This window comes from Siniperca chuatsi, linkage group LG17, assembly GCF_020085105.1.
Source record: "Siniperca chuatsi isolate FFG_IHB_CAS linkage group LG17, ASM2008510v1, whole genome shotgun sequence".
Taxonomy (NCBI): Eukaryota; Metazoa; Chordata; class Actinopteri; order Centrarchiformes; family Sinipercidae; genus Siniperca; species Siniperca chuatsi.
In genome coordinates, this window is record NC_058058.1 from 4794966 (window position 1) to 4822570 (window position 27605).

A 27605-nucleotide genomic window follows, 5' to 3' on the forward strand; every position below is an offset into this window, starting at 1 on the left:
TATTACATTTATTACTGGCAACAACAGAGCAGAGCATGCTCAGAAAACACACAGTCCAAACATGAAATGATGCAAGCCAGCACCTGCACAAGCTTCAGCAAAGGCATGAAAAGACACATTCTGGCATTTTGCCCCTGGACACTTTGATACAGTTTGACTATTTTTAGGGATCAAACACTCTGCGGCATGGTTTCCAACACACAGACTAAACTGCCACCAATTCAAACCATCACATTAGGCAGGAATTTGGCATGGCAGACAGACAACAGCCAGATCTCCCCATAGACAATAACTGATGCATGAAATCAAAGCAAAGATTGAAGTAACCGGTGTGTCAGTACTTTTTGCGGAATTTCTGTGTTCTGTCTGAGACACATGTCTCTGATCTCATTCTGGGTTCTTTTCCAGGGGGTTTACCTCATCATATAGTATTGTTATGCAGTTGTTACTTTTTCCAACCAAGACAGAAGTATGTTATGTTTTCACCCCTGTCTGTGTTACTTAGTTTAAAAAGTTACAGATTTGGCTCGTCTGTCTTCTCTTTTCCCTGTTGTTGAAGGGTTTTTTTATGGTCCTGGACACACATCTGGTGATGGATGTCAAAAATATCCCAAAAGTTGATGTCCCTGTTTTGCCACACCTGACAGTCGACTGTTGCCATGGAAACAGACAAATCTTGGCTTAAAAGGAGCAAATAAACTGGTGTCAAAAAACGCTTGAAAATAAACTTAAAAACAATATATATTTGAAAACATAATAAAATACAGCAAATTACATTAGAAATTATTTTGCAATATCCAACATCATCAACAAAATTCACTAAAAAGTCATTGTGTTAAAATTCTGCATGTTTTGTTTGAATTTGGATAATTTCATTTTTAATAATATTTAGTCGGGAAAAGTAAAAATTTAGTTTACAGCTGTGCATCTGGCAAACATCTCAGTAATCCATCAATACAACCTCTGCTGATTGGTTGATTGGCTTACAAGTTGAAAAAAAAATCATAAACTTGCGTGTATCATCATCATTTTGTACAGGAGATCCTTGAAGCAGTCTGAGTGAAGTCGTGTATGGAAGCCAGTGGAAAAGTGGCTGCAATGTTAATGTGAGCACAGCTTGGCATCCTTTCATTTTTAACCTCTTAACCGTCAGTGTTCCAGTTTTGACAAGACTGCACCTCTTGATTTTGTTATATAACTCAAAAGCTTCAGAACATCACCAATGAGCTGAAAGGATATTTTGGTAAGAGTAGAGAAAGCTTTGGGAGTTACAAAAAAATAGTATATATTTAACCACTTAATTAAAGTCTTTTGTCTATTTGTCCCTTACTTTGTCTTTTTACTTTACTTTGTACCCCAACTGCAGCTGGCCTTATCAACAAGACCTGGAACCCCTATTGGCACAGACTTTTATCCCCCCATGGACACTACAGTGTCACACCCAGTTTGACTTTAAAGGTCCAGTGTGTAACATTTGGGAGAAGCTACTGGCAGAAATGGTATATAATATTTATAAGTATGTTTTCATCAGTGTATAATCACCTAAAAATAAGAATCATTGTGTTTTCATTACCTTAGAGTAAGCCGTTTTTATCTACAGAGGTCCCCTTCCATGGAGGCCGCCATGTTGCATCGCCATGTTTCTACAGTAACCCAGAACGGACAAACCAATCACTGGCTCTAGAGAAGGCCTTTTGCGTTTTTTGCAAGTTTCACGGCCACTGTAGTTTCTCCTACATGCTTGGAAGGGGAGGGTGAGGCGAGCGGTATTCAAATGGTTGTGAACTGCAATTTCACCGCTAGATGCCACTAAATCCGACATGCTGGACCGTTAATGCACATTTTTAAACACTGTGCAGCTCTTCATTTTGGATTATATATACATTTTAATTGTAAATGTCTATAACAATCTACAATTTTCTGATCTAGTAGTTTCTGATTCTAATTCTTAGATTGTCCATCTTGAACTCACTGGCAGGGACTCAATACAAAGGAATGTTAAGCAGCAGAGCCTTATTGACACAGAATTTTAATATAAATTCCAGTTTCCAGATAATATTTTTTTCCAAACATAAAATGATGAGTAACAGGAAACGTGTAATGCATGTAATATGTACATCTTGCAAGTGTTTCTTTTAGACATTCTTTAGCAGATGTTTGGATGTTCTAACTGTTCAAATATGTTAGAACATGTTCCAACATGTCTGAACATGAACAACACTGATAAAAATCTGTTACATCACCCTTAATTTCTGCTTCCTTTCAATTCATCTTTAATATTAATCCTACTTTTCACATGTAACCCATTATGTGCACAGTATAACAACAACTAGTTAGTTAGATATATCGTGTTGAAACCTAGTGTTGTCTGATTTTAACATTGGTCTTATTATTTTGTAATATATTTAGGACATATTTATATAAGGTTTGCAGATGTACCAGATGCAGTTGGTCATAGTCACTGCAGGTCCTCAGATCAGCGTAGGTGTGTTCCCCCTTCAGCTCAATCTGCTGAGAGAGAAAATAATAACAAAGACATCTTATTAATCCAAGACTGACTGACCACACACGCTTGATGACGCTAACATCCTCCTTCACATTCATGCGGTTAAACACATTTAAACTTGCTTGGGAAGCGAAACTGACAGACATCGACAACCCAGAGTACATCTATAACTTTAGAAAAGCTGAAGAAAAGGAGCTGGAACCAACTTTAACTGCAGCATTGGACGTTTCTATTGGGCACATTCTCAGCTCGAGTGTTTCAGGAAGTGAGAGCAATATTAAATACCAGGACTGAATTTCAGTAATGTAGAAAAAAAAAAGAGGAAGTAAAAGGAAAGTAAACTGTGATTATGTTGTACCATATGAATGATTTACAGTTGTAGTGGTGCAATGAGTAAAATATATGTTTCCTGCAGTCTTCGTCCTTGTTATTGTACAGAAGGAGAAGAGGAAGATGAGCTGCCATTCATATATGTCTAATGTTTTGTGCAATACAATTTCAGTCAGTAACACTTAACACCGTGTGTCACATAATGGTACAGAATCGGAAGAGGCTGGGGTGGTGGAAGGAACAGCAGTGTTGGCATGAGGGTCTTTATAAAGACCGCCTGGTACGGTTGATAACTGGAAAGATGATGCATCAGTGAGCCAATGATACTCAGAATCAGAATCAGAATCAGAAATACTGAGATCAGATACTGAGCGTGATTAAGACGGCTGATGCTGTTCTCCTGATGTAAGCACGCAAAACTCACTAGTGTCCTTTTGAAAAAGATGGTTATCATTCCACAGGTTTTGAACAAACTGTTACTGATACTTTTAAATGTTGTGGTGCCCTTTAAGACCAGTCAGCGCAGAAACACATTGAGTTTCATTAAAATCCAATCTGAAACAATTGATATGTGTGCGATATATACTGACAGTTACAAGGCAATCAGTGTAATTTTGAAATTTACAGGTATATATTATAAGTATTGTTGAAATCTGATCAGTGATGAGACATTGTGTGTAACAGAGGATGAAACTGATGGAGGGACTTTTCAAATAGTCCTTTACCTTCTGTCACTAAGCTTATTTGTTAGTTAGCTCAACCTTGACCAAAAACAACATTAAAATGTTTCTTACACATTTATGCATCAGTAATCAGTAATATTATTCAGATCATTTACTAGAGTAAAAGTAGCAATACCACACAATAAGAATACTTCACTACAAGTAAAAGTTCTGCATTCAAAATTGTACTTAAGTGAAAGTACAAAAGTACTCATAATGCAGAATGGTCACTTTCGCAGTGTTATATTATTATATTATTCCATCACTATAATTGATGCATTAACATGTAAGCAGCATTTTAATGTTGGTAGCTGGTTCAGATGGAGTTTATTTTGACTATTCCATACTGTAGTTTAACTTATAACAATGCATCATATCTTATCATATGTTTTGTAAAGTACAAGTACCTCAAAATTGTACGTAAGTACAGTACTTGAAAAAAAAAATCCTGTTGACCTTGAGGCTAGGTACACTGTTCCCAGAGGTCAACCATGAACGTCTCCGCTCAAAATTTCATTTGTTTTATGCACCATTTCCACACGAGTCACGAAAAGATTAGACATCTATTGTTATATAAAACATCTTCAGTTCAATTTAGAATTTTAGTCATTGTCATATAAAGAAGAATTGGGCAGAAAATGTATACATTGTGGCATTAATTGAAAGTTGGATATATTCAACCATTCACAACCTCAACTATTTCTTATCATGTTTCCTTTCTAATGAGGAAAACCACTTAACTCACTACCACGCACAAAGTACATCTATATTTGCCTTTTTAAGACGTTGTACTCTTGTATTTTCAAAATGAATTAGACCAAGATTATTTTGTGAATGCTGCAGGTGAGCGACTCGTTTTTTTAAAGGAAAAATTCTGTATAACAAAGATTAGTCATCCCGACTTCCTGCTTCAGTCAAACAGAGACGATGAGGATGTCAGTGAGACAGTGAGTGTCTGTGACTAGACTCTGACGTGCAGATGATGTCAAAACTCCTTATCAGATCTACTCTATTAGTGCTGTACACTGTTTCTCATTTCTCACTTTCTCTGTTTGAAGTGAAACATTTCTTCTTACCTTCAGCCTCCTGGAAAGACTTCAGCGGAGATGGAATGTTAGCCAACACTAGTAAGAAGGATTTTTTGGCAGAGCACTGAGATGTAGATAAATTGTAAACACCAGCATGTGGATTTTCAAGAACTGAGATTGTCTAATAATTAAACTACAACATCTTTATATGATTTTAAGAAAACCCAGTGTTTCCAGGAATAAAAAGTGATACCTCCAAAACAATACTTAAGACATGTAGGGAAGATGTGGAGGAGGTAAATGAGAAGGTCAAAATGGCATGATTATGTTCTTACCTTTGAGCCTTATACACATCCACAGCAACAGTCAGGATATAGAGAACCAACACCATTCCACATACCATATAATGCAGGGGATTACCATAACACACTCTCCTCTGCCTGAGAAACAGAATTAAAACATGCCAGAACAACAGACAACAGGTTATTAAGAGTCAGTAAATTAAAAAGAAAATGTCTTCATCAGAAATAACTAGTAACAATAATTTGTTGTTGGTTTTTTCCACTTTGTGATGTCAGGAGAAAGATATCTTCAATCTGTGATGCAATCAAGTACTTTTTTTGCTGCATTCACTTTCCCCTCAACTGGCATTGTTTGCTTAAGTTAGCCATTTCCTTCATTGCCCAGAGTTCTTTTCTTTTTGTGAACAATATGGGCAAAAGCACAAGTGTCACTCATTCACTGATAATGATAATAATAACAATAACAATAATAATAATAATAATAATAATAACTTTATTTATAAAGAACCTTTCAACACAAAGTTACAAAGTGCTTCACAATAAAAACATTATAAAAGCAAAGAAGATCCTGAACTTAAGATATAAACATGATAAAATAATTTAAATTGCAACAAATACCATCAGATTAAGAAAAAGTCATACAATAAAAGTGAGTTTTAAGAAGAGATTTAAAGGAGGATACTCTGTTTGCTTGGAGATCTCAGGCAGGTTCCACAGCTGAGGTGTAGTGTGGTCACTTCTCTTAGTATGTGTTAAAAGCCTGGCAGCAGCAATCTTTGGATGTTTCGCCTGCTGATGCCAGAATAAAGTGTGTTGCAATAGTCAAGTCTGGAAGAGATGAAAGCATGGGTGACCTTTTCTAAGTCTGAAAAATAAAGGAATGACTTTTGGTTAGCTGTCTCACTTGTGCAAAGCAGGACTGCACCACTTTAGTCACCTGAGCTTCAAAGGACAATTCTGAATCAAAACCAATACCTAGGTTGCGGGCCTCTTTTCGAACATTATTAGATAAGGCATCCAAACTGGAGGAGAGATTATTAATGCTGCTAGTACTGGGGCCACATGGGGTAGTTATAATTACCTCTGATTTGGAGTCATTCAATTGCAGAAAATGTTTGGACATCCAGTTTTTAATCTCGGTGAGGCAGGCCGTAATACAGGATGTATCCATGGTACCAGGCTTTATCGGGACACACAATAGGGTGTCATCTGCGTAGCAGTGGAAATCAATGTCATGACTATGCATTATTTGACCCAGGGGTAGCATATATATCATAAACAGGAGAGGACCCAAAATAGATCCTTGGGGGACCCCATAAAATAGAGGTGCACGCGAGGACTAGCACAAGCTTTTTTTGCTGCTCAATCCAGTGGTGGAAAGTACATTTACTCAAGTACTGTACTGAGGTACAATTTTGAGGTACTTGTACTTTAGTTGAATATTTCCATTTTCTGCCACTTTATACTTGTACTCCACTACATTTCAGAGGCAAATATTGTACTTTTTTCGCCACTACATTTATTTCATAATGTGCAGATTCAGATTATAATAGAAAATATAATCAACAAATACATTAAGATAAGATCAGACTTTATTGATCACCAGGGGGAAATTCACAAGATACCCCACAGTGTAAAGTAATTCAAATTAGCACCATCAGCTGCAACATTAATGTGATGAACACATTAATGCATGAATAATTATAATCTAATTATAATACATTATTCTCAAAAGGTATATTCTGCATAATGAGTAATTTTACTTTTTGTACTTCAAGTATATTTTGATACTAATACTTTTGTACTTTTACTTAAGTAAAATTTTGAATTCAGAACTTTTACTTATTGTGGCATTCTTACTCCACTTCTTCCTCCACTATCACAAATCCACTGCCTGCAATATAGTAACAATGGCACTGTGTGTTGTACATGCAGCCGTGTACTTCAGTGGTTCATTACTTCCGTCAACACCAAGTTAAGACTAGTTCAGCTCTTCAAACACTTCCGTCTGTGCACAAAAATCCCCTCCAGCTCAAGTCAGACAAGGTCATGTTGAAACAAGCCAACTGTATTCCAAACTATGTTATGCTGTGTCTAACACATTCGTCAACTTAATGGGCAATACATCAGTGTCAGTGCATTCTTCATAATGAAGGTGGCAGGTGGGAAGAAGGAGGAAGGGAAGAAGAACTTGTGGAATTTGTCAATGAATTAATGACTCAATGACTGAATCAATCATCAATATCTGGGTATCATTCAATAGTTTCAAGAGAGAAAACATGGGTTTATTGTCATAGGTTTTATAAGGTATGTAACCTGAGACTGATTGTACCTTCTTAAATTGTTTAATTTGAATAATTATAGAGATATAGAGATGTAGAGATAAAACTATCCATTATTTCACAAAAATAATCGAAGCAATTATTATAGAATAGTCTGAAAAATAAATGACCCCTCAGCAGTGGTGGAAGAAGTATTCAGGTACTCCATTACAAGTAAAAATCCTGCATTCAAAATCCTACTTAAGTAAAAGTAAAATTTGTATTATCAGCAAATGTAGCCTACTTAAAGTATCAAAAGTAGTCTGTCCCTGTCACTGATATATTATTATTATTATTATTATTAAATGTTGTAGCTGGTCAAGCTAGTTTATCTACTTTATTTACTGTAAAATTAGGTAGCTTAGGCCAGTGGTTCCCAACCTAGAGGTTGGAGCCCCTCCAAAGGGTCACAAAAAGATGATTAATGGGAGAGGAAAGAAGTGTGAAGAAATGTGTATTAATTTTTTGTACTTAATGCTTTTTGTGAAATATTGAATTATTTTACCTCTTTGGGCCACAAACAGTAATGTAAATGAAACAATCTTCGAGGGAAAGTCACTCTGCTGGATCTGCCGACAACTCATAAACATCTGAAACAAGTTCTCCCAACCAGACACTTGATTGCCTGCTTTGTTGTAACAAGTCAAAAAACAAGATGATATGTTGTATTTTATAAGGTCAAAATACTGTATGTTTTATGTAAAATCTTAATCTGAAAAGTAACCATATGTGTCAAATAAATGTATAAAAAGTATAAAAAGTACAATATAAGTACCTCAGTTCTACTTAATTACAGTTCTTGAGTAAATAGTTACTTTCCACCACTGCACCGCAGATTTATCTTGTGACCCCTTTGGCTTCTGCCCTCCGTGTTAGAAACCACTGGTATTTTGAGGTATTGTAATGTATACAGCTTTTGAATTTAATTTATTTGATTTCTTCATTTATTTTGTTTTGAATGTTCTTTTTTCTTTATTTTTGAACTCTCTCCTCTTCTTTTCCTTTTCACTCTTGAGGACATTTTAAATAAGCTATTAGTCACTTACATTTAAACATATTTTGACATCAGGGCTTTTATTTTCACATTAGTAAAACATCCTATACTTCTACGTCACTGTGGTACTCTTTCCACCTCTGCATGGTTCATAATAATGCAAACAAACATGGAGTGTCTCACTCAGGACGTTGAGTCGTGGCAGACGGCTGGGTGCTGCCCCCTTTTGTCAGCAGGTAGGAGACAGAACAGGTGATGCTCTGGTTGTGATGGTCGGCTGAGGCGATGAAGGTCAGTGTGGATGTCATGATCATCTGCCCATCCACATTCTGCTTTTGCAAAAGAAAGAGGAAAACACAGACATTACTGAAATGTTTATGCAATGTGTTACAGTGATGAAACAAAACAGTATATATCCTTTTTGTCATAACCTGTTAAATTTTACAGTGACAAAAAGCAACCAAGAAAATAACCAAAATAAACTTGAATCTATAAAAAAGGGATAATAATTGAGATGCTGTACATTAAATGAATTAGTGAACAGTGGAGGAAGAAGTATTCAGATTATTTGTTTAAATAAATGTTACTCCGCTATAAAAATACTGCTTCCCTAACTTTACTTAAGTAAAAGTACATAGGTATTATTGGCAAAATGTATATAAGATGAAAACAATTAGTCATTATGCAGATTGTTATGCTGTATTAATATCATAATTTTACAGTAATATTCTGATTCATGTATGACAGCAGTGGAGCTAATTTTAACTACTTTATATAAAGTTTGGTAGTTTAATCTATAATAATGCGTTATATTTCATAATACAATCATTTGTTTTTTATGCAAAATCTTAACATTTAAAGTAAGGAGCAGACGTATAAAGTAGCATAAAATGGAAATACTTAATGCTGGCATTATTCTATATTTTTTCTATATTTTCTATTTTTCTTATTGTCAACAAATCCCATGAAAAAACCAAAACCAACAATTAATTGATCAATACGTAGTGTAATGTCCACTGTGTCCACCATTGTGAATGAATGAATGACTAAGATTTCCATCACCTGCTGCATTTGTGTCTGCTCCTGCCTGGAGTTGTCTTGGGGGAGCCAGGTGAAGGAGGGCGGCAGGACAAAGCAGGGCTCTGGGACCGAACACTGCAGCCTCACCTGGACTCCCTCTGACACCTGACTCACAGAGGTCAACAGCGAAGGAGACAGGCCTGTTGTGGAGGAAACAGAGATGACAAAGATACATGCTTTTTACCAGCAGACATGGAGCAACATGAGCGATCATTTGGATTCATGTTTCTGGCCACCTGATGAAACTAAGTCCAATACTCAGTCTATTTTAGCTTTGTTTTTGGTCATCCGCAAGTGTTTAACTTTATCGGTCTACTGTTTAATGCTGAGGGTAGTGTGCAGTGCGTTTAAGAGCTTTTCACTAAAAGTGGAAAAACTGAAACAAAACAATAAAGTTACAGACCGGAAAACCAAAACAATGAGCTGAAGAAGCCTCATAGAGCTGAGGGGAACTGCAGAGTCTGGTGATAATTCTCTGGTTCGTCTCTATGAGCCTCCCCTTTCACATTACACATTGTCAATTGATCCACTGTTGTTATGAAAATATTGATTATGTTGACGGGGCAGACAAATGATTCAGACATCTAGTTGTGCTTTTGTCAGGTAGATTGCAAGAGCAACATCTACTTAACAATTTCAACAACACACAAAGTCATAACTGCACACATTTTTTGATATAATTTGATGATTGATTTTGTCGGGTAATTGGGGACTTTTAATTAGACAATGTAGGGTTAAAACAGAGAACAGGGTAGCAAGGAAGTGTATAGTTTCTTGGACTCTAAAGTGGAAAAATACTCCATAATAATCTCCATACCAGCTTTTTGAAGTTTGCTTCATTTTGTCATTTTGCCAGTGTGAACAGACTCAAAACACAGTTCACTTTGATGAATGTTTTGCAGGCTCCTCCCTCAGCCCCATCATTTTTCTCCTTATCCAAACAGCAATTGAACAGCCAAACATACTATATAACAAGGCTAACAGTCTACAGCCATGCTTACAACTCTGTGAGGCTGTACTTAGGCACAATGGTGCTTTGAGCTAAATGCTAACGTCACAATGCAAACACCGACAATGCTAAAATGCTGATGTTAAGCAGGTGTAATATTTACCATGTTCACCACCTTAGTTTAGCTTGTTAGCATGCTAACATTTGCTAATTAACACTAAACACAAATTACAGTGGAGGCTGAGATGAATGTCACTAGTTTTGCAGGTATGTAGTCATAAACCAAAGTATTGGGCAAGTTAAAATTCTGACCAAACACTTAAACACCCCACCCTAAGTCTAAGATTAAGTGACAGATTAATAACTTAAGGTCAAATATTTAGACAGAAAGAACACAAGTTACAATTTTCAACTGCCTCTGATCACTTAATCCATTCATACCTGGTTGAACGGCAATGTTTCGCTGTAGTTCTTGGGAAGCTGTCGAACATTGTTGTGCAGTTCTTCCTCATTAAGTCCCTGAATATTTGCCCCTAAAAGAGTCTTGAGAGAAATAAGTACAGAACATAATTTTAACTTAATTCTTGTGAAGATCAGAATTTTCCAAAGATACAAATATGTTCAATTCCAAAGAAACAGCTATAAAATGATGCACATGACATCTAGAATGATGAGGACGATGGGGACCACACACTTCACACTTATAACACTTCAGGAAAACCGTCTGTTAACAGCCTGCAGAGAGTTAGACAGTGCTAAATTGCCAAAATGTGAGTGTAACTGCTTGTCACACTCACCTTTTGACACTTTTATCTTACAAAATGTCTATCTGGTTATTTTTTACACATATACACACTTTAAAGGAATAGTTCAACATTTCGGGAAATATACTTTATTACCCAGAGTTAGATGAGAAGATTGATACCACTTTCATGTTTGTGTGTGAAGTATGGAGTCATGTTGTTGTTGGCCTAGCTTAGCATAAAGACTGAAAGCAGGAAGAAACAGGTATCCTGGCTCTGTTCAAAGTGAAAAAAATATACCTAACACCTCTAAAGCTCACAGATTAACATGTGATATCTTATTTGCTTAATCTGTACACAAACAGTAAAATGAAAATGACAATTTGTGATTTTATGTTCCGTTACTATTCCTGGCTGAAAAACAGCCAGGTTCAGTGATTCATTTTAAGGGGAAAAATGAGAGTCTTTAAAACACACATTTATATAGACTAGGTGACAAACCAATGGCACATACTCCCTTCCACTGTCTCTCCTTCACATTCATTCAACCTCATTTTAATGCTTTACCCTCCCAGACTAAAAAGAAAACTTTGATTTGACTGGAAAAAAACAAAAAAAAAACAACAACTATACTTCCACCTCTATACCTGTTACATGTGCAGTCAGGGAACTACCGACCTTGCATCAGAGCGATGAGCAAAGCGACAACTGTCAGACCAACACCCATCTCAAGTGGATGAGATGAAGAGTTTAAATCCAAGATGAACCTTTTTAACAACAAACAAAGAGAGAGAGAGAGAGAGAGAAAAGGAAAATAGTACATCATTTACAATGATTTATACTACAATGTCAAAAATCACAACTCATTTACTCAGAAAATGGTTCAAATAGAAATTAATTCTGAGAAGCAAAAAAAAAATTAACATGACATTTTGCGAACGCTGTTATCTAATGTAACTTATTCCAAGAACACTTAAAATAAGGAATTGAACCCCTAACTCTTCCTTGCATATTGCCCTACAGCCAATGCAAACGTCAAGAAGTGAAAAATAAACGTTATACTGAGATAATAAGAAAAATAAGAAATGAGAAACAATTTCTTGACTTAGTCAACAGACATTAAAGTTCAGTAGTAAGGAAATATTAAAGTTAAACAAAAAGTAATTTAGAACAACCTAATTCCCACTTTTTACTGATACAAATACAGTTCTGTGATTAACACACACATACTGTACACACATTCATATATCTTTACCTGATTAGTGATTATGAGCAGTTCATCCAAAGCAGACTTCTATGTGTATGTGTATATGTTTGTTCAGTGAGAGAGGAATGAATATTTAGAGAAGGAAGCGTTGGCGTCAGGAACTTTGCTGGTGAAATGTTGGCTGTGCGTGTTGTGTTAGAAAAATTGTGTAATTAATTCAGAAAGTCACAAAGTGTGAATGCAATTTTTTTTCAATGGATGTTGTCACAGTTTAAAGATTTCTGTTACCTCCAGAAATCTTGACAAATAGAAAAGAAACTTTCGAAGGATGTCTGCAATGTCAGCAAGCAGTGGTGGAAGAAGTACTCAAAACCAAGCGGCGACCTCCAGGGCTGAAAAATAAAGCCAACACTGAAGTGCCAAAAACTTCAGTTCCTCTAATGGCTAATCAGTCTATCCCCATTAACCCCCATGTTAAAATGCCAAACTTTACAGCAGAAATAAAGATGTTTACAGCCTGGTTAAAAAAAAAGAAAAAAGTTTTGGTCTCTATAGCTAATTATTATCTGCAAAATATACTTAAAGTATCAAAAGTACTCACTTTGCAGTGAAATGTTTTCTGTGAATATCATCATGATTAGTTAATACTGATGCATCACTGTGTAAGCGGCCTTTTACTGTTGTAGCTGCTCGAGGTGGAGCTAGTTTGAACTACCTTCAAAGGGTCACAAGATAAATCTGAGAGGTCGTGAGGTGATTAATGGGAGAGGAAAAAGGAAAAAAGAAAGTTCGGCTGCAGAATGTTCTTTTCGTTTTTGGTATTTTTTCTAATCTTTGTGAATGTTTATGTAAAATCTTAATTTAGAAAGTAACTAGTAATCACAGCTGTCAAATCAATGTAGTGCAGTACAAAGTAATTTTCCTGCTGAATTGTGGTCAAGTAGAAGTATAAAGTAGCATCAAATAGAAATACTCAAGTGAAGTACCTCAAAACTCTACAAAATAAGAAAGTACAGTTCTTGAGTAAAGGTGCATAATTACATTAAACCACTGCCATCTAGTGATAAAATAAAACATTGAGAAAACATTTTAACTGTTTGCCTCTACTCCAATACAATGGAGGTGAATTAGATTTTAAATGTTGTAACAGTATCCCTGTGACTCTGTTTGAGACACAGAACTCACTTTCAACAGTTTTTGCTGGAAATCAGAGATAGAAAATGGGGACAGAAACAAAACTATACAGGACTAGAAACCACTAAAGATGAGTGAAAAATTATTTTTCGTAGTTTTGGGGAGCTTATCCCTTAAATTTAATCAAACCTGATGTAGACCAGCACATTTTATTTATTTATTTATTTTCTGCACACAGGCAGATTTAGCAAGGCTTCAAAATCTGGGGAATCACAATGAAATCACAACCTCACTTTATGCCACAAGGGGGCAGCATAAGTAGGAGACTCAAAGGTAGATGCAACACACACTTAGAACCCCCACCGCACCACACACACACACACACACACACACACACACACACACACACACACACACTTGCACGTTTGAGCCGCCAGAGTGCAGCTTTAGGACACATATTGATTGCGCACAATATTTTTGTGTGCACATACCTGACACAAACCAAATGTCTGTACTTACAGTTATTTTACAGTTGGTAACACACATTTCTCAATATGACTTGATTATTTCAAAACTCTTCACACAGTCAGCACAACACAAATCAGTGTGGACTTTTCATTGATTTTTACACAAAATGCATTCGGTGACCACATCTTTCAACTGTCACAAACTGTTTTCTTATTCAAACTCTACCACCACCAAAACTCTGTGTAGTTTACACTTAATTTTGCACATGTTTACATACTATTGTCAAAACAGTTAAATTTACATTCAAAACCTAAAATAACACAATTACTGTAGATTTGACTGACTGGCTGTGAATTACATTCTGCCACATCTACTGTACATCAAAACAGAAATAAAGAAATAAAATGCATGAATTCCTAATTGGGACATACAGCACTCAGCGCCTGTTTTCATTCCTTGACGACCTCTATGAAAGACTTGTGCCAGGTGAGAAAAGGGGGCAGGTGAGGCAGACTCTGGAACTATTTGTATGGGACGATGTGGCGTTTCTCCATATCCTCCAGTCACTGAGAGGTTTACAGCCCGTCCCAGGATGATGTCAAGTTTACCTTTCTCTCCATTCCTCAACCCCAAAGAGGAAATTGTCTCCTCATGGAGGTGGAAAGTGTATCACCACCAGCCACATGATCAGATGACCCTCTTGGACACAGTGAATGCTGGATGTCTGGACATGGATCAGACATGCAAAAAGATCCTTTTCCAGCTGTGTTGCTAAAGAGGACATAAGGTGTGATGCTGATGTGAACTTGTGGCCAAATGCAGAAGTCAGGGTTGACTAACACTGCTGTATTTCTATAGCTGTAGCTCTCCTAAACATGTATCTATAGTGACTATGTAGCTTTTTGTATTGAATTACTGTAGTTTAGGAAAATAAAGCCTGCTGAAGCATATTGCAGCATTTCTGTAACATATACTATAAGGTCAGTCCATGCAGTAAAGAGGTTTTGTTGTAATGGAATTTTGGTCCATGCAAAAATAAAATAAAAGCTATTTCAAAGACAGTGATGAATATTGCAATGCTACTATAGGTGTTGTAAGTGTTTTTTAGGTTGTTGTGTAATGAGTGACAAAGTGTTGCTGTTGGGAGTCAATGTTGTCAGTGTTCAGGACACGAGTCGATGTTGATAAAGAGAACTGAAAAAGTGAACTCAGTATAGAGAAATGTGTGTTACCAATTGTGCAGTGCACTGTGGATGTAGTATTACAGTTTTTTACAGTTGGTAGAATCAACATCACTGGCAACATCTGTTTGCCAACAGTAACACTCATTACATAATAACCATAAAATCACTAACAACAGGCAGCATTACAATTAGTGTCACTACTGTCTTTGTAAAAGTATCTTTATTTCTTTATTTAGCATAAACCAAGATTTCATATTCCACAAAAAAACTGGCACTTCTTTATTGCATGGATTGTGAGATGAATCAGAAATGCTTCAACAGGCTTTTTTTGTGGCCATTTTTGCATAGAGTAATTCCAGTGTATTGCATTAATGGAATTAATTAAACATGTATGTATAACGAATATGTAGAGTTTTGTATTGCATTAATGGAATTAATTCAATACAAAACTCCACATATTCACTATAGATACATGTTTAGGAGAGCTACAGCTATAGAAATACAGCAGTGTTAGTCAACCCTGACTTCTGCATTTGGCCACAAGTTCACATCAGCATCACACCTTATGTCCTCTTTAGCAACACAGCTGGAAAAGGATCTTTTTGCATGTCTGATCCATGTCCAGACATCCAGCATTCACTGTGTCCAAGAGGGTCATCTGATCATGTGGCTGGTGGTGATACACTTTCCACCTCCCTGAGGAGACAATTTCCTCTTTGGGGTTGAGGAATGGAGAGAAAGGTAAACTTGGCATCATCCTGGGATGGGCTGTAAACCTCTCAGTGACTGGAGGATATGGAGAAACGCCACATAGTCCCATACAAATAGTTCCAGAGTCTGCCTCACCTGCCCCCTTTTGTCACCTACAAGTCTTTCATAGAGGTCATCAAGGAATGAAAACAGGTGCTGAGTGTTGTACGTCCCAGTTAGGAATTCATGCATTTTTGTTTCTTTATTTCTGTTTAGATGTTGATTTGGCAAATTGCAGTCTAAGGCTGGGTTCACACTGCAGGAGTTTTGGGACGATTTATGACTCACCCCCTCCCCCCCGTGGTGTGTGAATGTGGTCGGTACCGATGTTCACAAAAATTACACGTGTCAATGCCAATACATTTTTCGCAAAGGTGGTTTCTGTCATTTTAGGTAGTTCTTATCATGCTGATGTACGTTCAAGTGTTCACTTTTCTGATAAGTTTGGTTTTGATTATTTATTTGATCACGTCATGATTGACAGCTGAGCTCTGCTCGCGATTGAGTCGGCCGGGTGTACGAGCAGGACCAGGATACCGCGTCCAAATGACGTCACCAGCGCAAGATGGCAGCTCCCGCATCCGGGATATTTTGGCTTCATTTTGTACAGTGGGAGGAAGTGGAGACGCGTCGTCCATCTTTATGTCAGTCTACAAGAGAGACAAGTCTACAAGGAGACGGTGACGCTGACAGTGTTGCCAAGCAACGGTAAACATTCTGGCCCTTGAGGCTAACGTTAGATGGCATACTGGCTACTGTTGACATAGGCTATATCAAAACTGACCTCACCTCCAGTTCTCTCTGAAGACTTGACCTCATCTCCCCAACCTTTTCCTCACCCAGACTCGTGCTTTTGCTTTTGTTTCTTCTCACTGCAAATCATTGATGTAACCAAGGTAAGTTGTTGCACCACCTCTGTCTCCATTTTTTGTTTACATCTGCTTCCCCATGAGATCACATGAGATCACGGTGTATTGGTCCCTCTGGCATGATAATCTTAATACTATCTATCTATCTATCTATCTATCTATCTATCTATCTATCTATCTATCTATCTATCTATCAATACTACTATTGTGTGAAAAGCCATTATTTTCAAATCTTGCGGTGTGAGCGTGTTTGAGATTAGAGAGGATTCTGTGAAGTTTCTCCTTATATGCATTCTGGATGTTAGATTGTCATCTTCATGTTGGTAAAGAGAACTGAAAAAGTGAACTCACTGTAGAAAAATGTGGGTTACCAATTGTAAAAAACTGTAAAAGGTACTTCAAAGACAATAGTGATATGTGTTGTTTTAAGGTTGTTGTGTAATGAGTGACAAAGTGTTGCTGTTGGGAGACAAATGTTGTCAGCGTTAAAGTTTTGAAAAAGTGAACTCAGTATAGAGAAACATTTGTTACCAATTGTAAAAAACTGAAAATACTTGAGTGCTATCATTGACAGGATGCATTCCTTTGTCCCAAACAGTAAACCTTACCCAACACCAACCCTTACTATAATAATCTTAATATGAATTTTAATCTAACCTCAAAAAGTCTATTGACAAAGTGAGGAGCCAACAAAATGTCCTCACTCTAAAAAGGTCTAAAACTCAAATTGGTCGTTACAAAGATCGAAGTACAAGAGCACACACAAACACATCTATGGACTACAAATGTGCAATTGCCCCTTAAATTACTTGAGAGTTAACCACAAATCTTAAGTTAAGGTACACGTCATTAGGTGCACTAAACATGTATACACACACAGAACTGCTGTATTTTCGTAATTCAGGAAATCTGAAATTAAATTCTCTGCATGATGTTATTTCTGTCATGACCCTTCGCAACATCAGGAGGTTATGAGCCCTGTTTAGTGTGTGACTAAACCATTGGCCGAGGACGAAACAAGAAAGTGATTGCACATTGTAACATTTCTCTGAGACACAGGAAAGGAAGAAGGAAGAAAAAGTGATTAATCAAATCTGAATGAGTGGAGCCAAAGAGTTAATCACCTACTGAAGGACGCAGTAACTCCTTTAGTTTACGGAGGCTAAATATTGGCTGAAGCTTGGACTACCCATTGTGCACTGTACAGTGTTACTTTACTTTTTTAAAGAGCTATTTTTTAAAGGAACATCCTGGAATTTATCTGCATTTATGTTCAATAACATATAGCTGAATATTGGATGAAAAATAAGCAAAAATCCAGTTTTAAAATGCTATATTTTTACCATTTATTTGTGTCTTTTGTTATTATTACTTCAGAGCACTGAGTTGCATCAGCAGCTCAGTGGATCTTTGGTGGTTTCATTTTTTCGTCTTTTCTTTCTATTACTGGAAGCCTATACTATGAGCCAAAGAGGACCCTGTTTACCGTAAACAGCGATTACTTTATGATGTGCGGGAACATGAGGCTGCACCCAAGTTTAAAAATCACACAAAAAAATATATAAATTATGGGTGATTTTTTTTGCGTGGAAATCAGTAAACCCCCAAAACTGTGAGAATTAAGTGTTTGTAAAAAAAATGTTTGAATAACTCAAAGTCCAACATGCACCACAATGTATTATTTAGACCAGTTTTCCTTGTGGAATAATGACGATTATCTAAAGTTATGTGTTGTAATAACACGAGGTCATCAGCCCTTTTTAGAGGAATCTGATTGGTAACTAAAGAGGAAAGTAATAACGCTGTGTGATGAACGCAAGATGGTCAACCACTCTGTTTATGCATCTGTGCGTGATAAATACAAGGACAGAAAGACAAAGTGAGTGTGGCTGTGTGAGAAAAAGAGAAGCATGCAGACAGGAAGACAAAGCCAGACACACATGATATAAAATGAGAGCGTGAAAGAGGAAGAGTCTGTGTGTGTGTGTGTGCGTGTGTGTGAGAGAGAGAAGGGACACACTCGTTCAGCTTTTGACATTGAAACCACTTCAAGCATAACAGTGACAGAGGGGAACTTTACTGCGCACACACACACACACAGCTCATGAAGATGCGTCTTCACTCCTGCCTCTGACCACTGAGACTGAAGCAGCTGATCTCAGTTCTGTGATATCAGTTAAACATCTGCAGGTAAGAAATTAGGCCATTTTGTGATTCTGATTTTATAGATGAGCGTTGTTACACGTTCAGTGACAATATTAACCACTTTTTTGTTGCTTTATATTTAAAATGTATGCCTAAAAATTTCACAGCTATTGTGTAATTTTGATAAACACGTTTGATTTTTTGTTTTCCCAACCTTGTGTCAGAAATTATGTATATTTAGTACTAAATTGTTTTTCCAAATATGCTATGCAAGAAACATAAGTACTGCCTGGATTATGTGCATTTTTCATTTTTGGGAAAAGGTTAGTGATTTTGGTTAAATGTTGATAAACACGTCCAGTCTTTCAAGTGAGTGTTCACTTTTTTTTTATCATTTAACCAAGACCACAATCTTTCCCCAAACTTAACCAAGTGCTGTGAGTGCCTAAACAAAACCATAAAAAGTTTAATCATACTTTAGTTGCTATAAGAGGACATTGCACGAAAACAAATATTAATATATTAAACATTTTGGAAATACGTTCAGTATCAACATTTTGTGACTTTGCAAATACATGCTGTACATTTATTAATGTTTTCAGTAATCACTATGACGTGTGGGAACAAAAGAGACTGCATTCAAGTTTTAAAATCACACAAATATATGTAAATTCTAACTATAGCCATCTTTTACTTTTTATGTGGGATAACCATGTTAAACAAAATATTAATCATAGCAGAGTATTTTTTCGTATTTTAAAAACGTGTCTGGAGGGGAACTTAATTTGTGAAATAGCCATATTATAGGAAACAGAAAGCATCACTTCGATTTTGAGTATGCATCACTTCATGACCAATAAGCACTTATTTGGTGATCTGGAGGTCAAAAGACAACTATTTGTTGGTTACATGTAACGGTTTCAAAAGCATTTAGATGACGATATTCTCAACACGTAGTTAGGAGCTGCTTTATAATAAAGTCACTGAAATGACAAAAAAGTTATATGTAACCTAGACCTAAAAAACAACAAAAAAACAACAACTCACTTTTCAACCAAATTTAGCCCAGTTTTAATTTAGATGCCTTAATGTCTTCTGACCTGCAAAGTCACTGATTACAAAAAACCCACCACTGTTTCAAGCTGTGTGAGTTGCTGAAGGTTTTCTCTGTTCAAACCCCTTAAACAGTGGGAAGTTTATATTTTGCTGCTCAGTGCAATATCTGTGGCTTATTGTCTCTGTGACAAAGTTAAAATGGTTCAGTACAGGAAATCTTTTTCTTTCTACCACTACAAAGACTGAAGCTGCTGTTGGCTGTGTTGTTTTGATTGTCCAGATTTTGTGGCGATTTAGATTGTTCAGTAATTCTTTGACATGAACCATTCTTCAGAATTTTACTTGTGATACATTTTACTGCTAATTTGTTTACTTTTACATAATTGTCTTGCTGGCTAACAGTGGGAAAGGTAAACAATAGTTATTGTAATGTTTAATCAGAATGTATGAGCTGTGGACTAATTTAGCTCACAGCGGTTTGTGGTTGAGACAGAGCATGACTCGGAATTGAATGGTTGTTTGTGGTGAACTGCTGCGTGATGAGCAGCAGGGGGGCTCATAAATGTTTTTCTTCTGTGGTATGATGTACTTCCTCTCAACGTGCCTAGGGCAATGATGTTCACTGAAACTACAGTTTGTCTCTGTTTCTGAGTTGTGTCATTTTTAAACATCTGCTTCATATTAACAAATGTCCACTTTGCCACAATCCAATCTAGTTCCACCATCCAGTTCATTAAGACTCACATGTGCAGGGATAAAATCTTTAATTTCTGGTAGTTCTTTATGGGAAAAGTCCTCTGGTTGACGGGAAGTAATGCGTTACTACTGATTTAACAGCGATTTTTCTCAGAAGAATAACTGGGGAGTGTGCTGTGTCAAAACAGCACCGGTTACTAGAGGTAACTTACTGAAACATGGGTCACTCGTACCTTAAAAAACAGCAACAGCAAAACATTTAGCTAAGCTTTTTTTTTTTTTTTTAAATTAGCAACTTAATTGCTAATCTAGGGTTGCAGCAACCATTGGGGTGCAGTTGTATGAACACAAGTATTCCATGCAACGGATGATGATATTTACATTTTTTGGTGGGTTCACTTTATGGTGGTTTAGAGCTTGAATTGGGCCAGTACTCAACGGTATGGCCTATGAGCACCTTATATTTGTTCACAAATACCTGTGCTGATTGTGTACAGTTACCTCCTAGTGAATGTCTGAAAACTTGCAACATTGTAATATTGTTTGGACTAATACAAACTACGTAAACCAAAACAGTAGTGTTGCAGGTCATAAAACCAAAACAATGAGCTGAAGGACTCTAAAGTACTTTGTAGTGCTGATTATTCTCTGTGGGTTCACATTACATGTAATCATACCATCTTTTGTTAATATGAAAATATTGATCAGTGCAGCTTTAACCATGGTTACATTAACCATTATACATTAAAGTTCTGTTAGCAAAATCTTTGTTTTTCCATCACTGTTTTTTCTAAAATGAATTGCACCATAGGCCTTTTTCACAGCAGACATTTTGAGGTGTCATTGCAACATAAGCACAGGTGTTACTAATAACATTAACGATGGCTCCATTTCATTCTAGTGTCCCAGTAAGCCATGACAGTGAGCCAGTAGACACAATACAGGACCCTGAAGCAGCTAAATGGAGTTCAGCCATCGTAAATTTTATATCCTACTGTATATTGGATGTACAGTCGGATAAGTACTGTCTTGCATAATTATCTATAGCCCCTTGCAGACATGCACCTCTTTACATTAATCTGATGGTCTCATGTCTAAAAATGCACCCTTGTCACTTTTACATCTTAAACGTCACAATGGCAGTATTACTAAGTTGGAGCTAGTAACATTTCCGTAACAAGTCTGAAGAGACCCTTTTCAGGACATTTTGACAGGTGGTATTGATAGCATTAATGATGGCTGCATTCCATTTAGGTGAGCCAGTTCCAGAGCTCTGGTGTTGTGCATACTCACTCACTGAATGGCTTACTTGATGGAATGGAGCCATGTAAATGTTATTACTTACACCTGTGCTTTTCCTGCTTTTTGCAAGTCAAATGTAAGCTGTGAAAAGGGGGAGGCTTATATGCTTTACATATAACATGTGAAGAAACAGGAATTAAACGAGTCCCAACTTAACGTCCTGTAATTCAGTTCTTGTGCACTATCGGACATTGTAAAAAACAGTTGATGTTAATGACATATTCACACCAATTTCATAATTTATTAGATTCACTGTGAGAAGCTGTGTCCTGTGCCCACTGCACATGGGAGAAGTTAACCTTCAAGGCTTTCTGCCAGAAAGTCTTTAGGAAGTCAGGTGACAGAGTGACAAAGTCTTTGTATGGAGCAGGTCAGGGTGGTTGGATCGGTCAAACACATGACCGAGTTTGGTTAGAGTTAGGTACAAAACTACTTGGTTAGGCTTTCTTGCAGAAAGGCAAACTTCTCCCACATCCCCAGTAAACCACATCACAGGTGTGTGACATGTGAAAGGAAAGGGGTTTGATTGAAAACAAATTTAAGTTCATTTTTAGTGTCTGCATGAGTCACATAATACAAAAATAAATAAAGCGCAAGGCTTTTAAATGTTGGACCTGCATTGGGAACTTGGCTCCATGTCTGCTGAGGCTGTGCAGCAGTTTTATCAGATTAGCATCAGAAAAACTGTTTACCCCCCTGAAACTGATGATCGCTCACTCACTCAATGATGGTTCTCAGAAGACAGACAAGCTACTCACACATTTCAGAGAGCACCCACAAATGACAACCAGATGTGCGGCATAACTGTCTGGTGGGACACTGACATATAGTTCTGTGAATTACAGTATATATCCACTCATTGTGCTGGATCTTTCGTGTTATCTTAAACATGACAAAGAATAAACTATCTTGTCTAAGTCATAATTTTAAACTTCTCTTTACTTCCACTTTCCCCCCCTTTAAGTAGCTTCTAAGTTGGTAAAATAAATGTTTTAATTCCAGACTGACAATATCGCATAATCTGTATCCTTTTTTCCCCCCAACTCATTTTGAAGCTATGATGTTTACATGGAGATAAATAAAATAATCAAATAAATATTCAAACCAAGTACACATTTTTTTTATGCCTGCGCCATTTCAAATGAAATATTTTAGATGTCTTGTGTATCATTTAATGTCACTCATTTGTTAGTCACATGATCTCCTGAGTTTATCAGATTAAAAAGGACAGGTGCAGCAATCGATGCCCTCAACACCATCAGCTACCAGGGGGCAGAAGATTTTTTTTTTGTAGGTTGAAGGAAGCTGTACATTTGCTGCACTTTTCTTCATTTCCCCTTTTGAGGGCATAATCCTTTCATCTGTAAACTGCAGAACTACTTCTGTTCTTGTCAGCTGGACTGTTTTCCTTTTAAGCTCAACTGCATTTGCTACCACTGGTAAGGTCACTTAATATATGAACCTTGTTCTCAGCCTCCTTGAATGTCGGATATATCTCTAGATACATCTCCAGCCTGTGGCCACCGATCAGCTGTCAACTTCACTGTGCTGACTCCTTTTTCACACCCATACAGTTCTGTGCTACTAAATCTCTTATTTGCCTTCTCACCTATTTGCTCAATGGCTGACCTGACTATTTTCTTCATTTATTTTCATTAATGACTATTCATGTAATCTAGATTTGTTTTTCCATTAATGTGAGAATTTAGGGCATAGTTGTGACATTCTTTGCTCAAGACAAAAATTAGATCTGAGCAATAAATTAATACTCAAGTGTTAGGAAAAAGTGCTTATTCACCTCTTTGGAGAGAAAATGAGAGGCTCATCTTATCTCAGTAAATAGAAGATCATCAATTTCGTCACTGTACCCTCAGAGGTAGCTTGATCTGCAAGCTTCTGTCAAGTTTTAAAAAGTACATACAACTACACCTTTGAGCAACTCCAACTCCAAAACTATTGTTAGTTAACAAGCTAGTTACTAATACAGTACATCCACAAATAAGCTTTTCACTGCTGGTTAGGTAATCTTACTGCATGGTTAACCACAATGTTTTTTTAAAATCATCTCTACATGCCTTAAATACAGACAGACAGTCATACATTTATTTAAGACAGCTTTGAGTTGTTAGAATGCTTTTCCCTTTGCTTCCAGGGTTTGCACTAAGCCAAACTTGTTGTATGGGTGTCACGCAGGGAAACAGGGAACTCAAGGGAATAGGACCCAAACACAGATTTAGAGGATGCAGATGCAGTTCAGTAATTTATTATAAAGGAAAATCTTACAGATAGTGAGGTAGGCAGAGGTCCAAATCAGGAAGGCAGTCCAAGACAAGAAAACAAATCAGACAAGGAGCAGGCAAGGTACAAAATCCATGCAAGGTCCAAAAAAAAGGACGCGAAGACCCATCCAAGCTGAACAAATGGGAAACCACACGCAAATGACAAATTGACATTAAACAAAGTAAAAACTCGGACTAAATACACTTAGGTAGGGGAGACAACGAGACACAGGTGCAACTAATTAGGGCGGAGCAAACAACCAAAACTGGAGGGGAACGCAAACAAAGACAGGAAGTAAAACAACAAGACACACGAGAAGAAGAGAACACTTCAAAATAAAACGGGAAACAGGACAAAAACCCCAAACTATGACAAAGCTACACATTTGAGAAAACAATCTCACCACAAGATTCATTTAGTAGCTGCTCTGGAGCTTTCAATCATATTATACGATCTTCATCAGCAGATGGAGTTTGACTAGTTGTTAATGAATTGTAGATTTTCAAATTTTCATTTGTTACTGAGCACTTGAAGGACTTCTTGTCCATGTTGGCTTAAAAACTGACTTCCAAAGTTCAATGTTGACCATGGAAACAAGGTCAACAAGTAACAAATAGATAAAAATAAAGTTAAGTCCTAAAGGTACTTCCATTGGAGACACGGAGATGAAACTGACATTGATCGTTTAACTTTCGGTAAGACATGAGCCAATTTAAGACCTGTGAAGTTAACATAAACATGTTGTATAAGCTGTTGTGGAGGCTTTTGATTGTCAACCTCGTTTAGATGCTGGTCAACAATTATGCAAATGGTCCCTGAGTTGTCTCAGTTTCAATCGAGGTAACATGGAACATTCAATTACAGAAAAAAAAATGACAGAAAACAGGAAGGAAACAGCGAGGTTTCGTTGTAAGGCAAGATACTATATATAGCACATTTCAGCAACAAGGCAATTCAAAGTGCTTCACACAAAAAATCTAAAGCATTGCAACAAAGTGCAAAAGAAACACACCACAAAAAGACATTTAAATACAATAAAAATGATTGAGTCATTAAAGATCCAAGATAATAGAAAATAAAAACAAGCTAAAACAGAATAAGACAGGTATAAAATGCAGGAATACTCACTGTGGGTCATATCTGTGTCGGGCACCACCTGAAGCTGCTCGGAAACCCCCCCCACCCAGTTGGGATGCTATGGGGGTTAAAAAAGATACACCACAGTCTTTTTGCCAAATCTACCAACCGCTAACATCATCACTAAATGTCAGCGGTTGGTAGATTTGAATTTGTAATCCACTGACACATAAGTAATTTAATATTTTACCACACAAATGGGATGTTCTGTATGATGGTTGTCAAACTGACCAGCACTATCCTGTTAGCTGATGCTAGAATAAATTATCTTGTGAAAAAATAAGACTCTAAATTTAAAACAGACAAGCCTGGAAAAACAAGTTTTGTGGGTATGATTTGTGAAGTTTTGTGGTTTTCACTGTTTGTTTCAGCTGATACCATTGATGCAATTGAACTTTCTGCTCAGTTGTTGACTTTGGTGGATCTAATGAATGCTAAAAATGCAACATGAAGGCAAACAATATGTTATACCTTTTCCTAACATTCAGTGCTGCAAAGAACCATGACTGGGTCACATACCGGGTCAGCTCCTTTGCTTTCACTGTAATTCAGCTGCATTTCTGAGTATTGCAATACATTTTCTATGCTGCTATTGGGTGAAAACTGTAATTAACTTGTGCATTTTGCTCATGATGGGGATAAAAATGTTATCTAAATCCCTTTAAAACTCTCCTACAACAACATCTACAGAACAAAAGATCATGTCATGCTCAAATTAATAACTAAATTAGTAACTTCTCTGCTCAAATCAACAATTTGTGTCCTCAAAACACTTAATTTATTACTTCGAATTAGTAGTATTAACTTACATATTTTAACAAAACAAGCATTTCGATCAACTGAAATCTAAATGTGCTGCTTGGGTTTAATACAGATTTATGTGGCCTTTGGACTGAGTTACAGTATGTGAATATTCTTTGGGTTATTGGCTGTTAAACACAATGTTATCTTTGACATTCCTTAAAGTCATTCACGAAATAAATATTGTTAATTTATGCTCAAAACTTATTTGAGGGGAGAATGTGGTAATTCAATGGTACAAATGACTAAACTGCACACAAATAATCAAAAGTTTTACCCCGTTCCAGGCTTTGCAGAAATAAATAAAACTGTTCACAAACTGTATTTTGATATAGGCTTTTACTAATCCACTCTGACCCCCATGTGTCAGGTCATCCTGTTGTCTTTTCTTCCTCGTTGTCTGTTTAGAAACAGGAGTAATATGATGGGTAACACTTTGATATTCTTGTATTCTCTGTTTTCCAGACACACAATGTCTCTCAATGCCTCTCTTCACATCCCCAACACTTCTAAGAATGACCAGGCAACAATTGTGGACATTGACGCCATCATGGACAACGTCTCCATCGTCCTCTACACACTGACCGTTGTGCTCGGCATCACAGGGAACTCCATGGTGATCTGGGTGGCCGGATTCAAACTCAAGGTGGATATACAGTGTACAATGAGTTACAAATACTTTCTTAGAAAAAAGAAATGATTCCCTTGAAGCTCATTGTCCTGTTAATGTGTTGTTAACTTCCATAAACAGGGATTAACAACATTTATAAAAGACCAGACCACTAAACACTACACTACATTTATTTATTCTGCTCCATAATTATCTCTAATCTCCATAATGGAGATAATTCAACTCAAATCAAAGTGAAGATTGTATCAAATTTATGATAAATATCAGTATTCTGTAATATTAATTATAAGGCTTGAAAACTGCATTTCTGAACAACTGAGCAAGCCACTGTGAAATTCTTCCCATTTCCTAATGAGATGTTGTTGATGTAGCCACATCCCAAGGGCATCAAGGGTCCATCTATTAATAAACCTACTGCATGGGTGTATTGATGTGTGATACACAAAGAAGGAAGTTTGGCCATGCTGGTTTGAAAATAGCTCATAAACAGTGTGTTCCAAAAAATAAGAAAAAAGCCCTGTGATTTTTTTAATTTGGAGTGTGCTATTCAAAATGTAAAAGAGACTGAGTTCATTTCTGCATTCTCAATACCAACTCAACAAGTTTGGTCAGAGTTGCTGGAGTGTAAACTTCCTGAAACCAAATAAGGAGCAGGAGAGAGTCGCTATAGTTACTCTGCCTCCCACAGGGTCAATGTTCCAGTCCTGAACAAATGTTTCTCAATCGAAAACTGTAACACCACAAAATAGGCTGAAGCAAAGAGACACCACACTCTAAACTCTTGAGATATGGAGTATCACTCTTATTAAAGCCCCATGTACACCACTACAACATGTGGAGAAATCCAAAGCTTGACAGACCTGCTGTGCGTAGTTACGGTTGCTAAGCTATGGTTGGATAATTGCTGTTGGGGGGAGGCGTTTAGTGAAGGGTCAGTTTACTGTAAGTAAATTAATGGCTGCACTACTGT

The 27605-nt window shown here is 36.9% G+C and overlaps 1 protein-coding gene and 1 long non-coding RNA gene across 12 annotated transcripts in view; one reads left to right on the forward strand and one right to left on the reverse strand.

Moving 5' to 3' along the window:
• Positions 1 to 24107, reverse strand: LOC122864659. 8 transcript variants are annotated; one of them, XR_006375272.1, is made up of 8 exons: positions 12231 to 12335; positions 11654 to 11742; positions 10674 to 10775; positions 9266 to 9423; positions 8387 to 8532; positions 4922 to 6097; positions 2440 to 2511; positions 1 to 680 (listed from the first exon to the last, which is right to left on the reverse strand). It is a non-coding gene; the product is annotated as an uncharacterized LOC122864659 (long non-coding RNA). The 8 variants fall into 8 exon arrangements; XR_006375275.1 differs by lacking the exon at positions 1 to 680 and having other exon boundaries at positions 2012 to 2511; positions 4922 to 5716; positions 5970 to 6097; XR_006375274.1 differs by lacking the exons at positions 1 to 680; positions 12231 to 12335 and adding an exon at positions 24070 to 24107 and having other exon boundaries at positions 2012 to 2511.
• Positions 16269 to 27605, forward strand: part of LOC122864658 (formyl peptide receptor 2-like) — a 13121-nt gene continuing 1784 nt past the window's right edge. The window contains exons 1-2 of one of the 4 annotated variants that reach the window (XM_044172192.1): positions 16269 to 16426; positions 26470 to 26650. In XM_044172192.1, coding sequence (XP_044028127.1) covers positions 16284 to 16426; positions 26470 to 26650 — 324 coding nt within the window. In that variant the 5' untranslated portion in view covers positions 16269 to 16283. The other 3 variants (XM_044172194.1, XM_044172193.1, XM_044172195.1) reach the window with 3 other exon arrangements.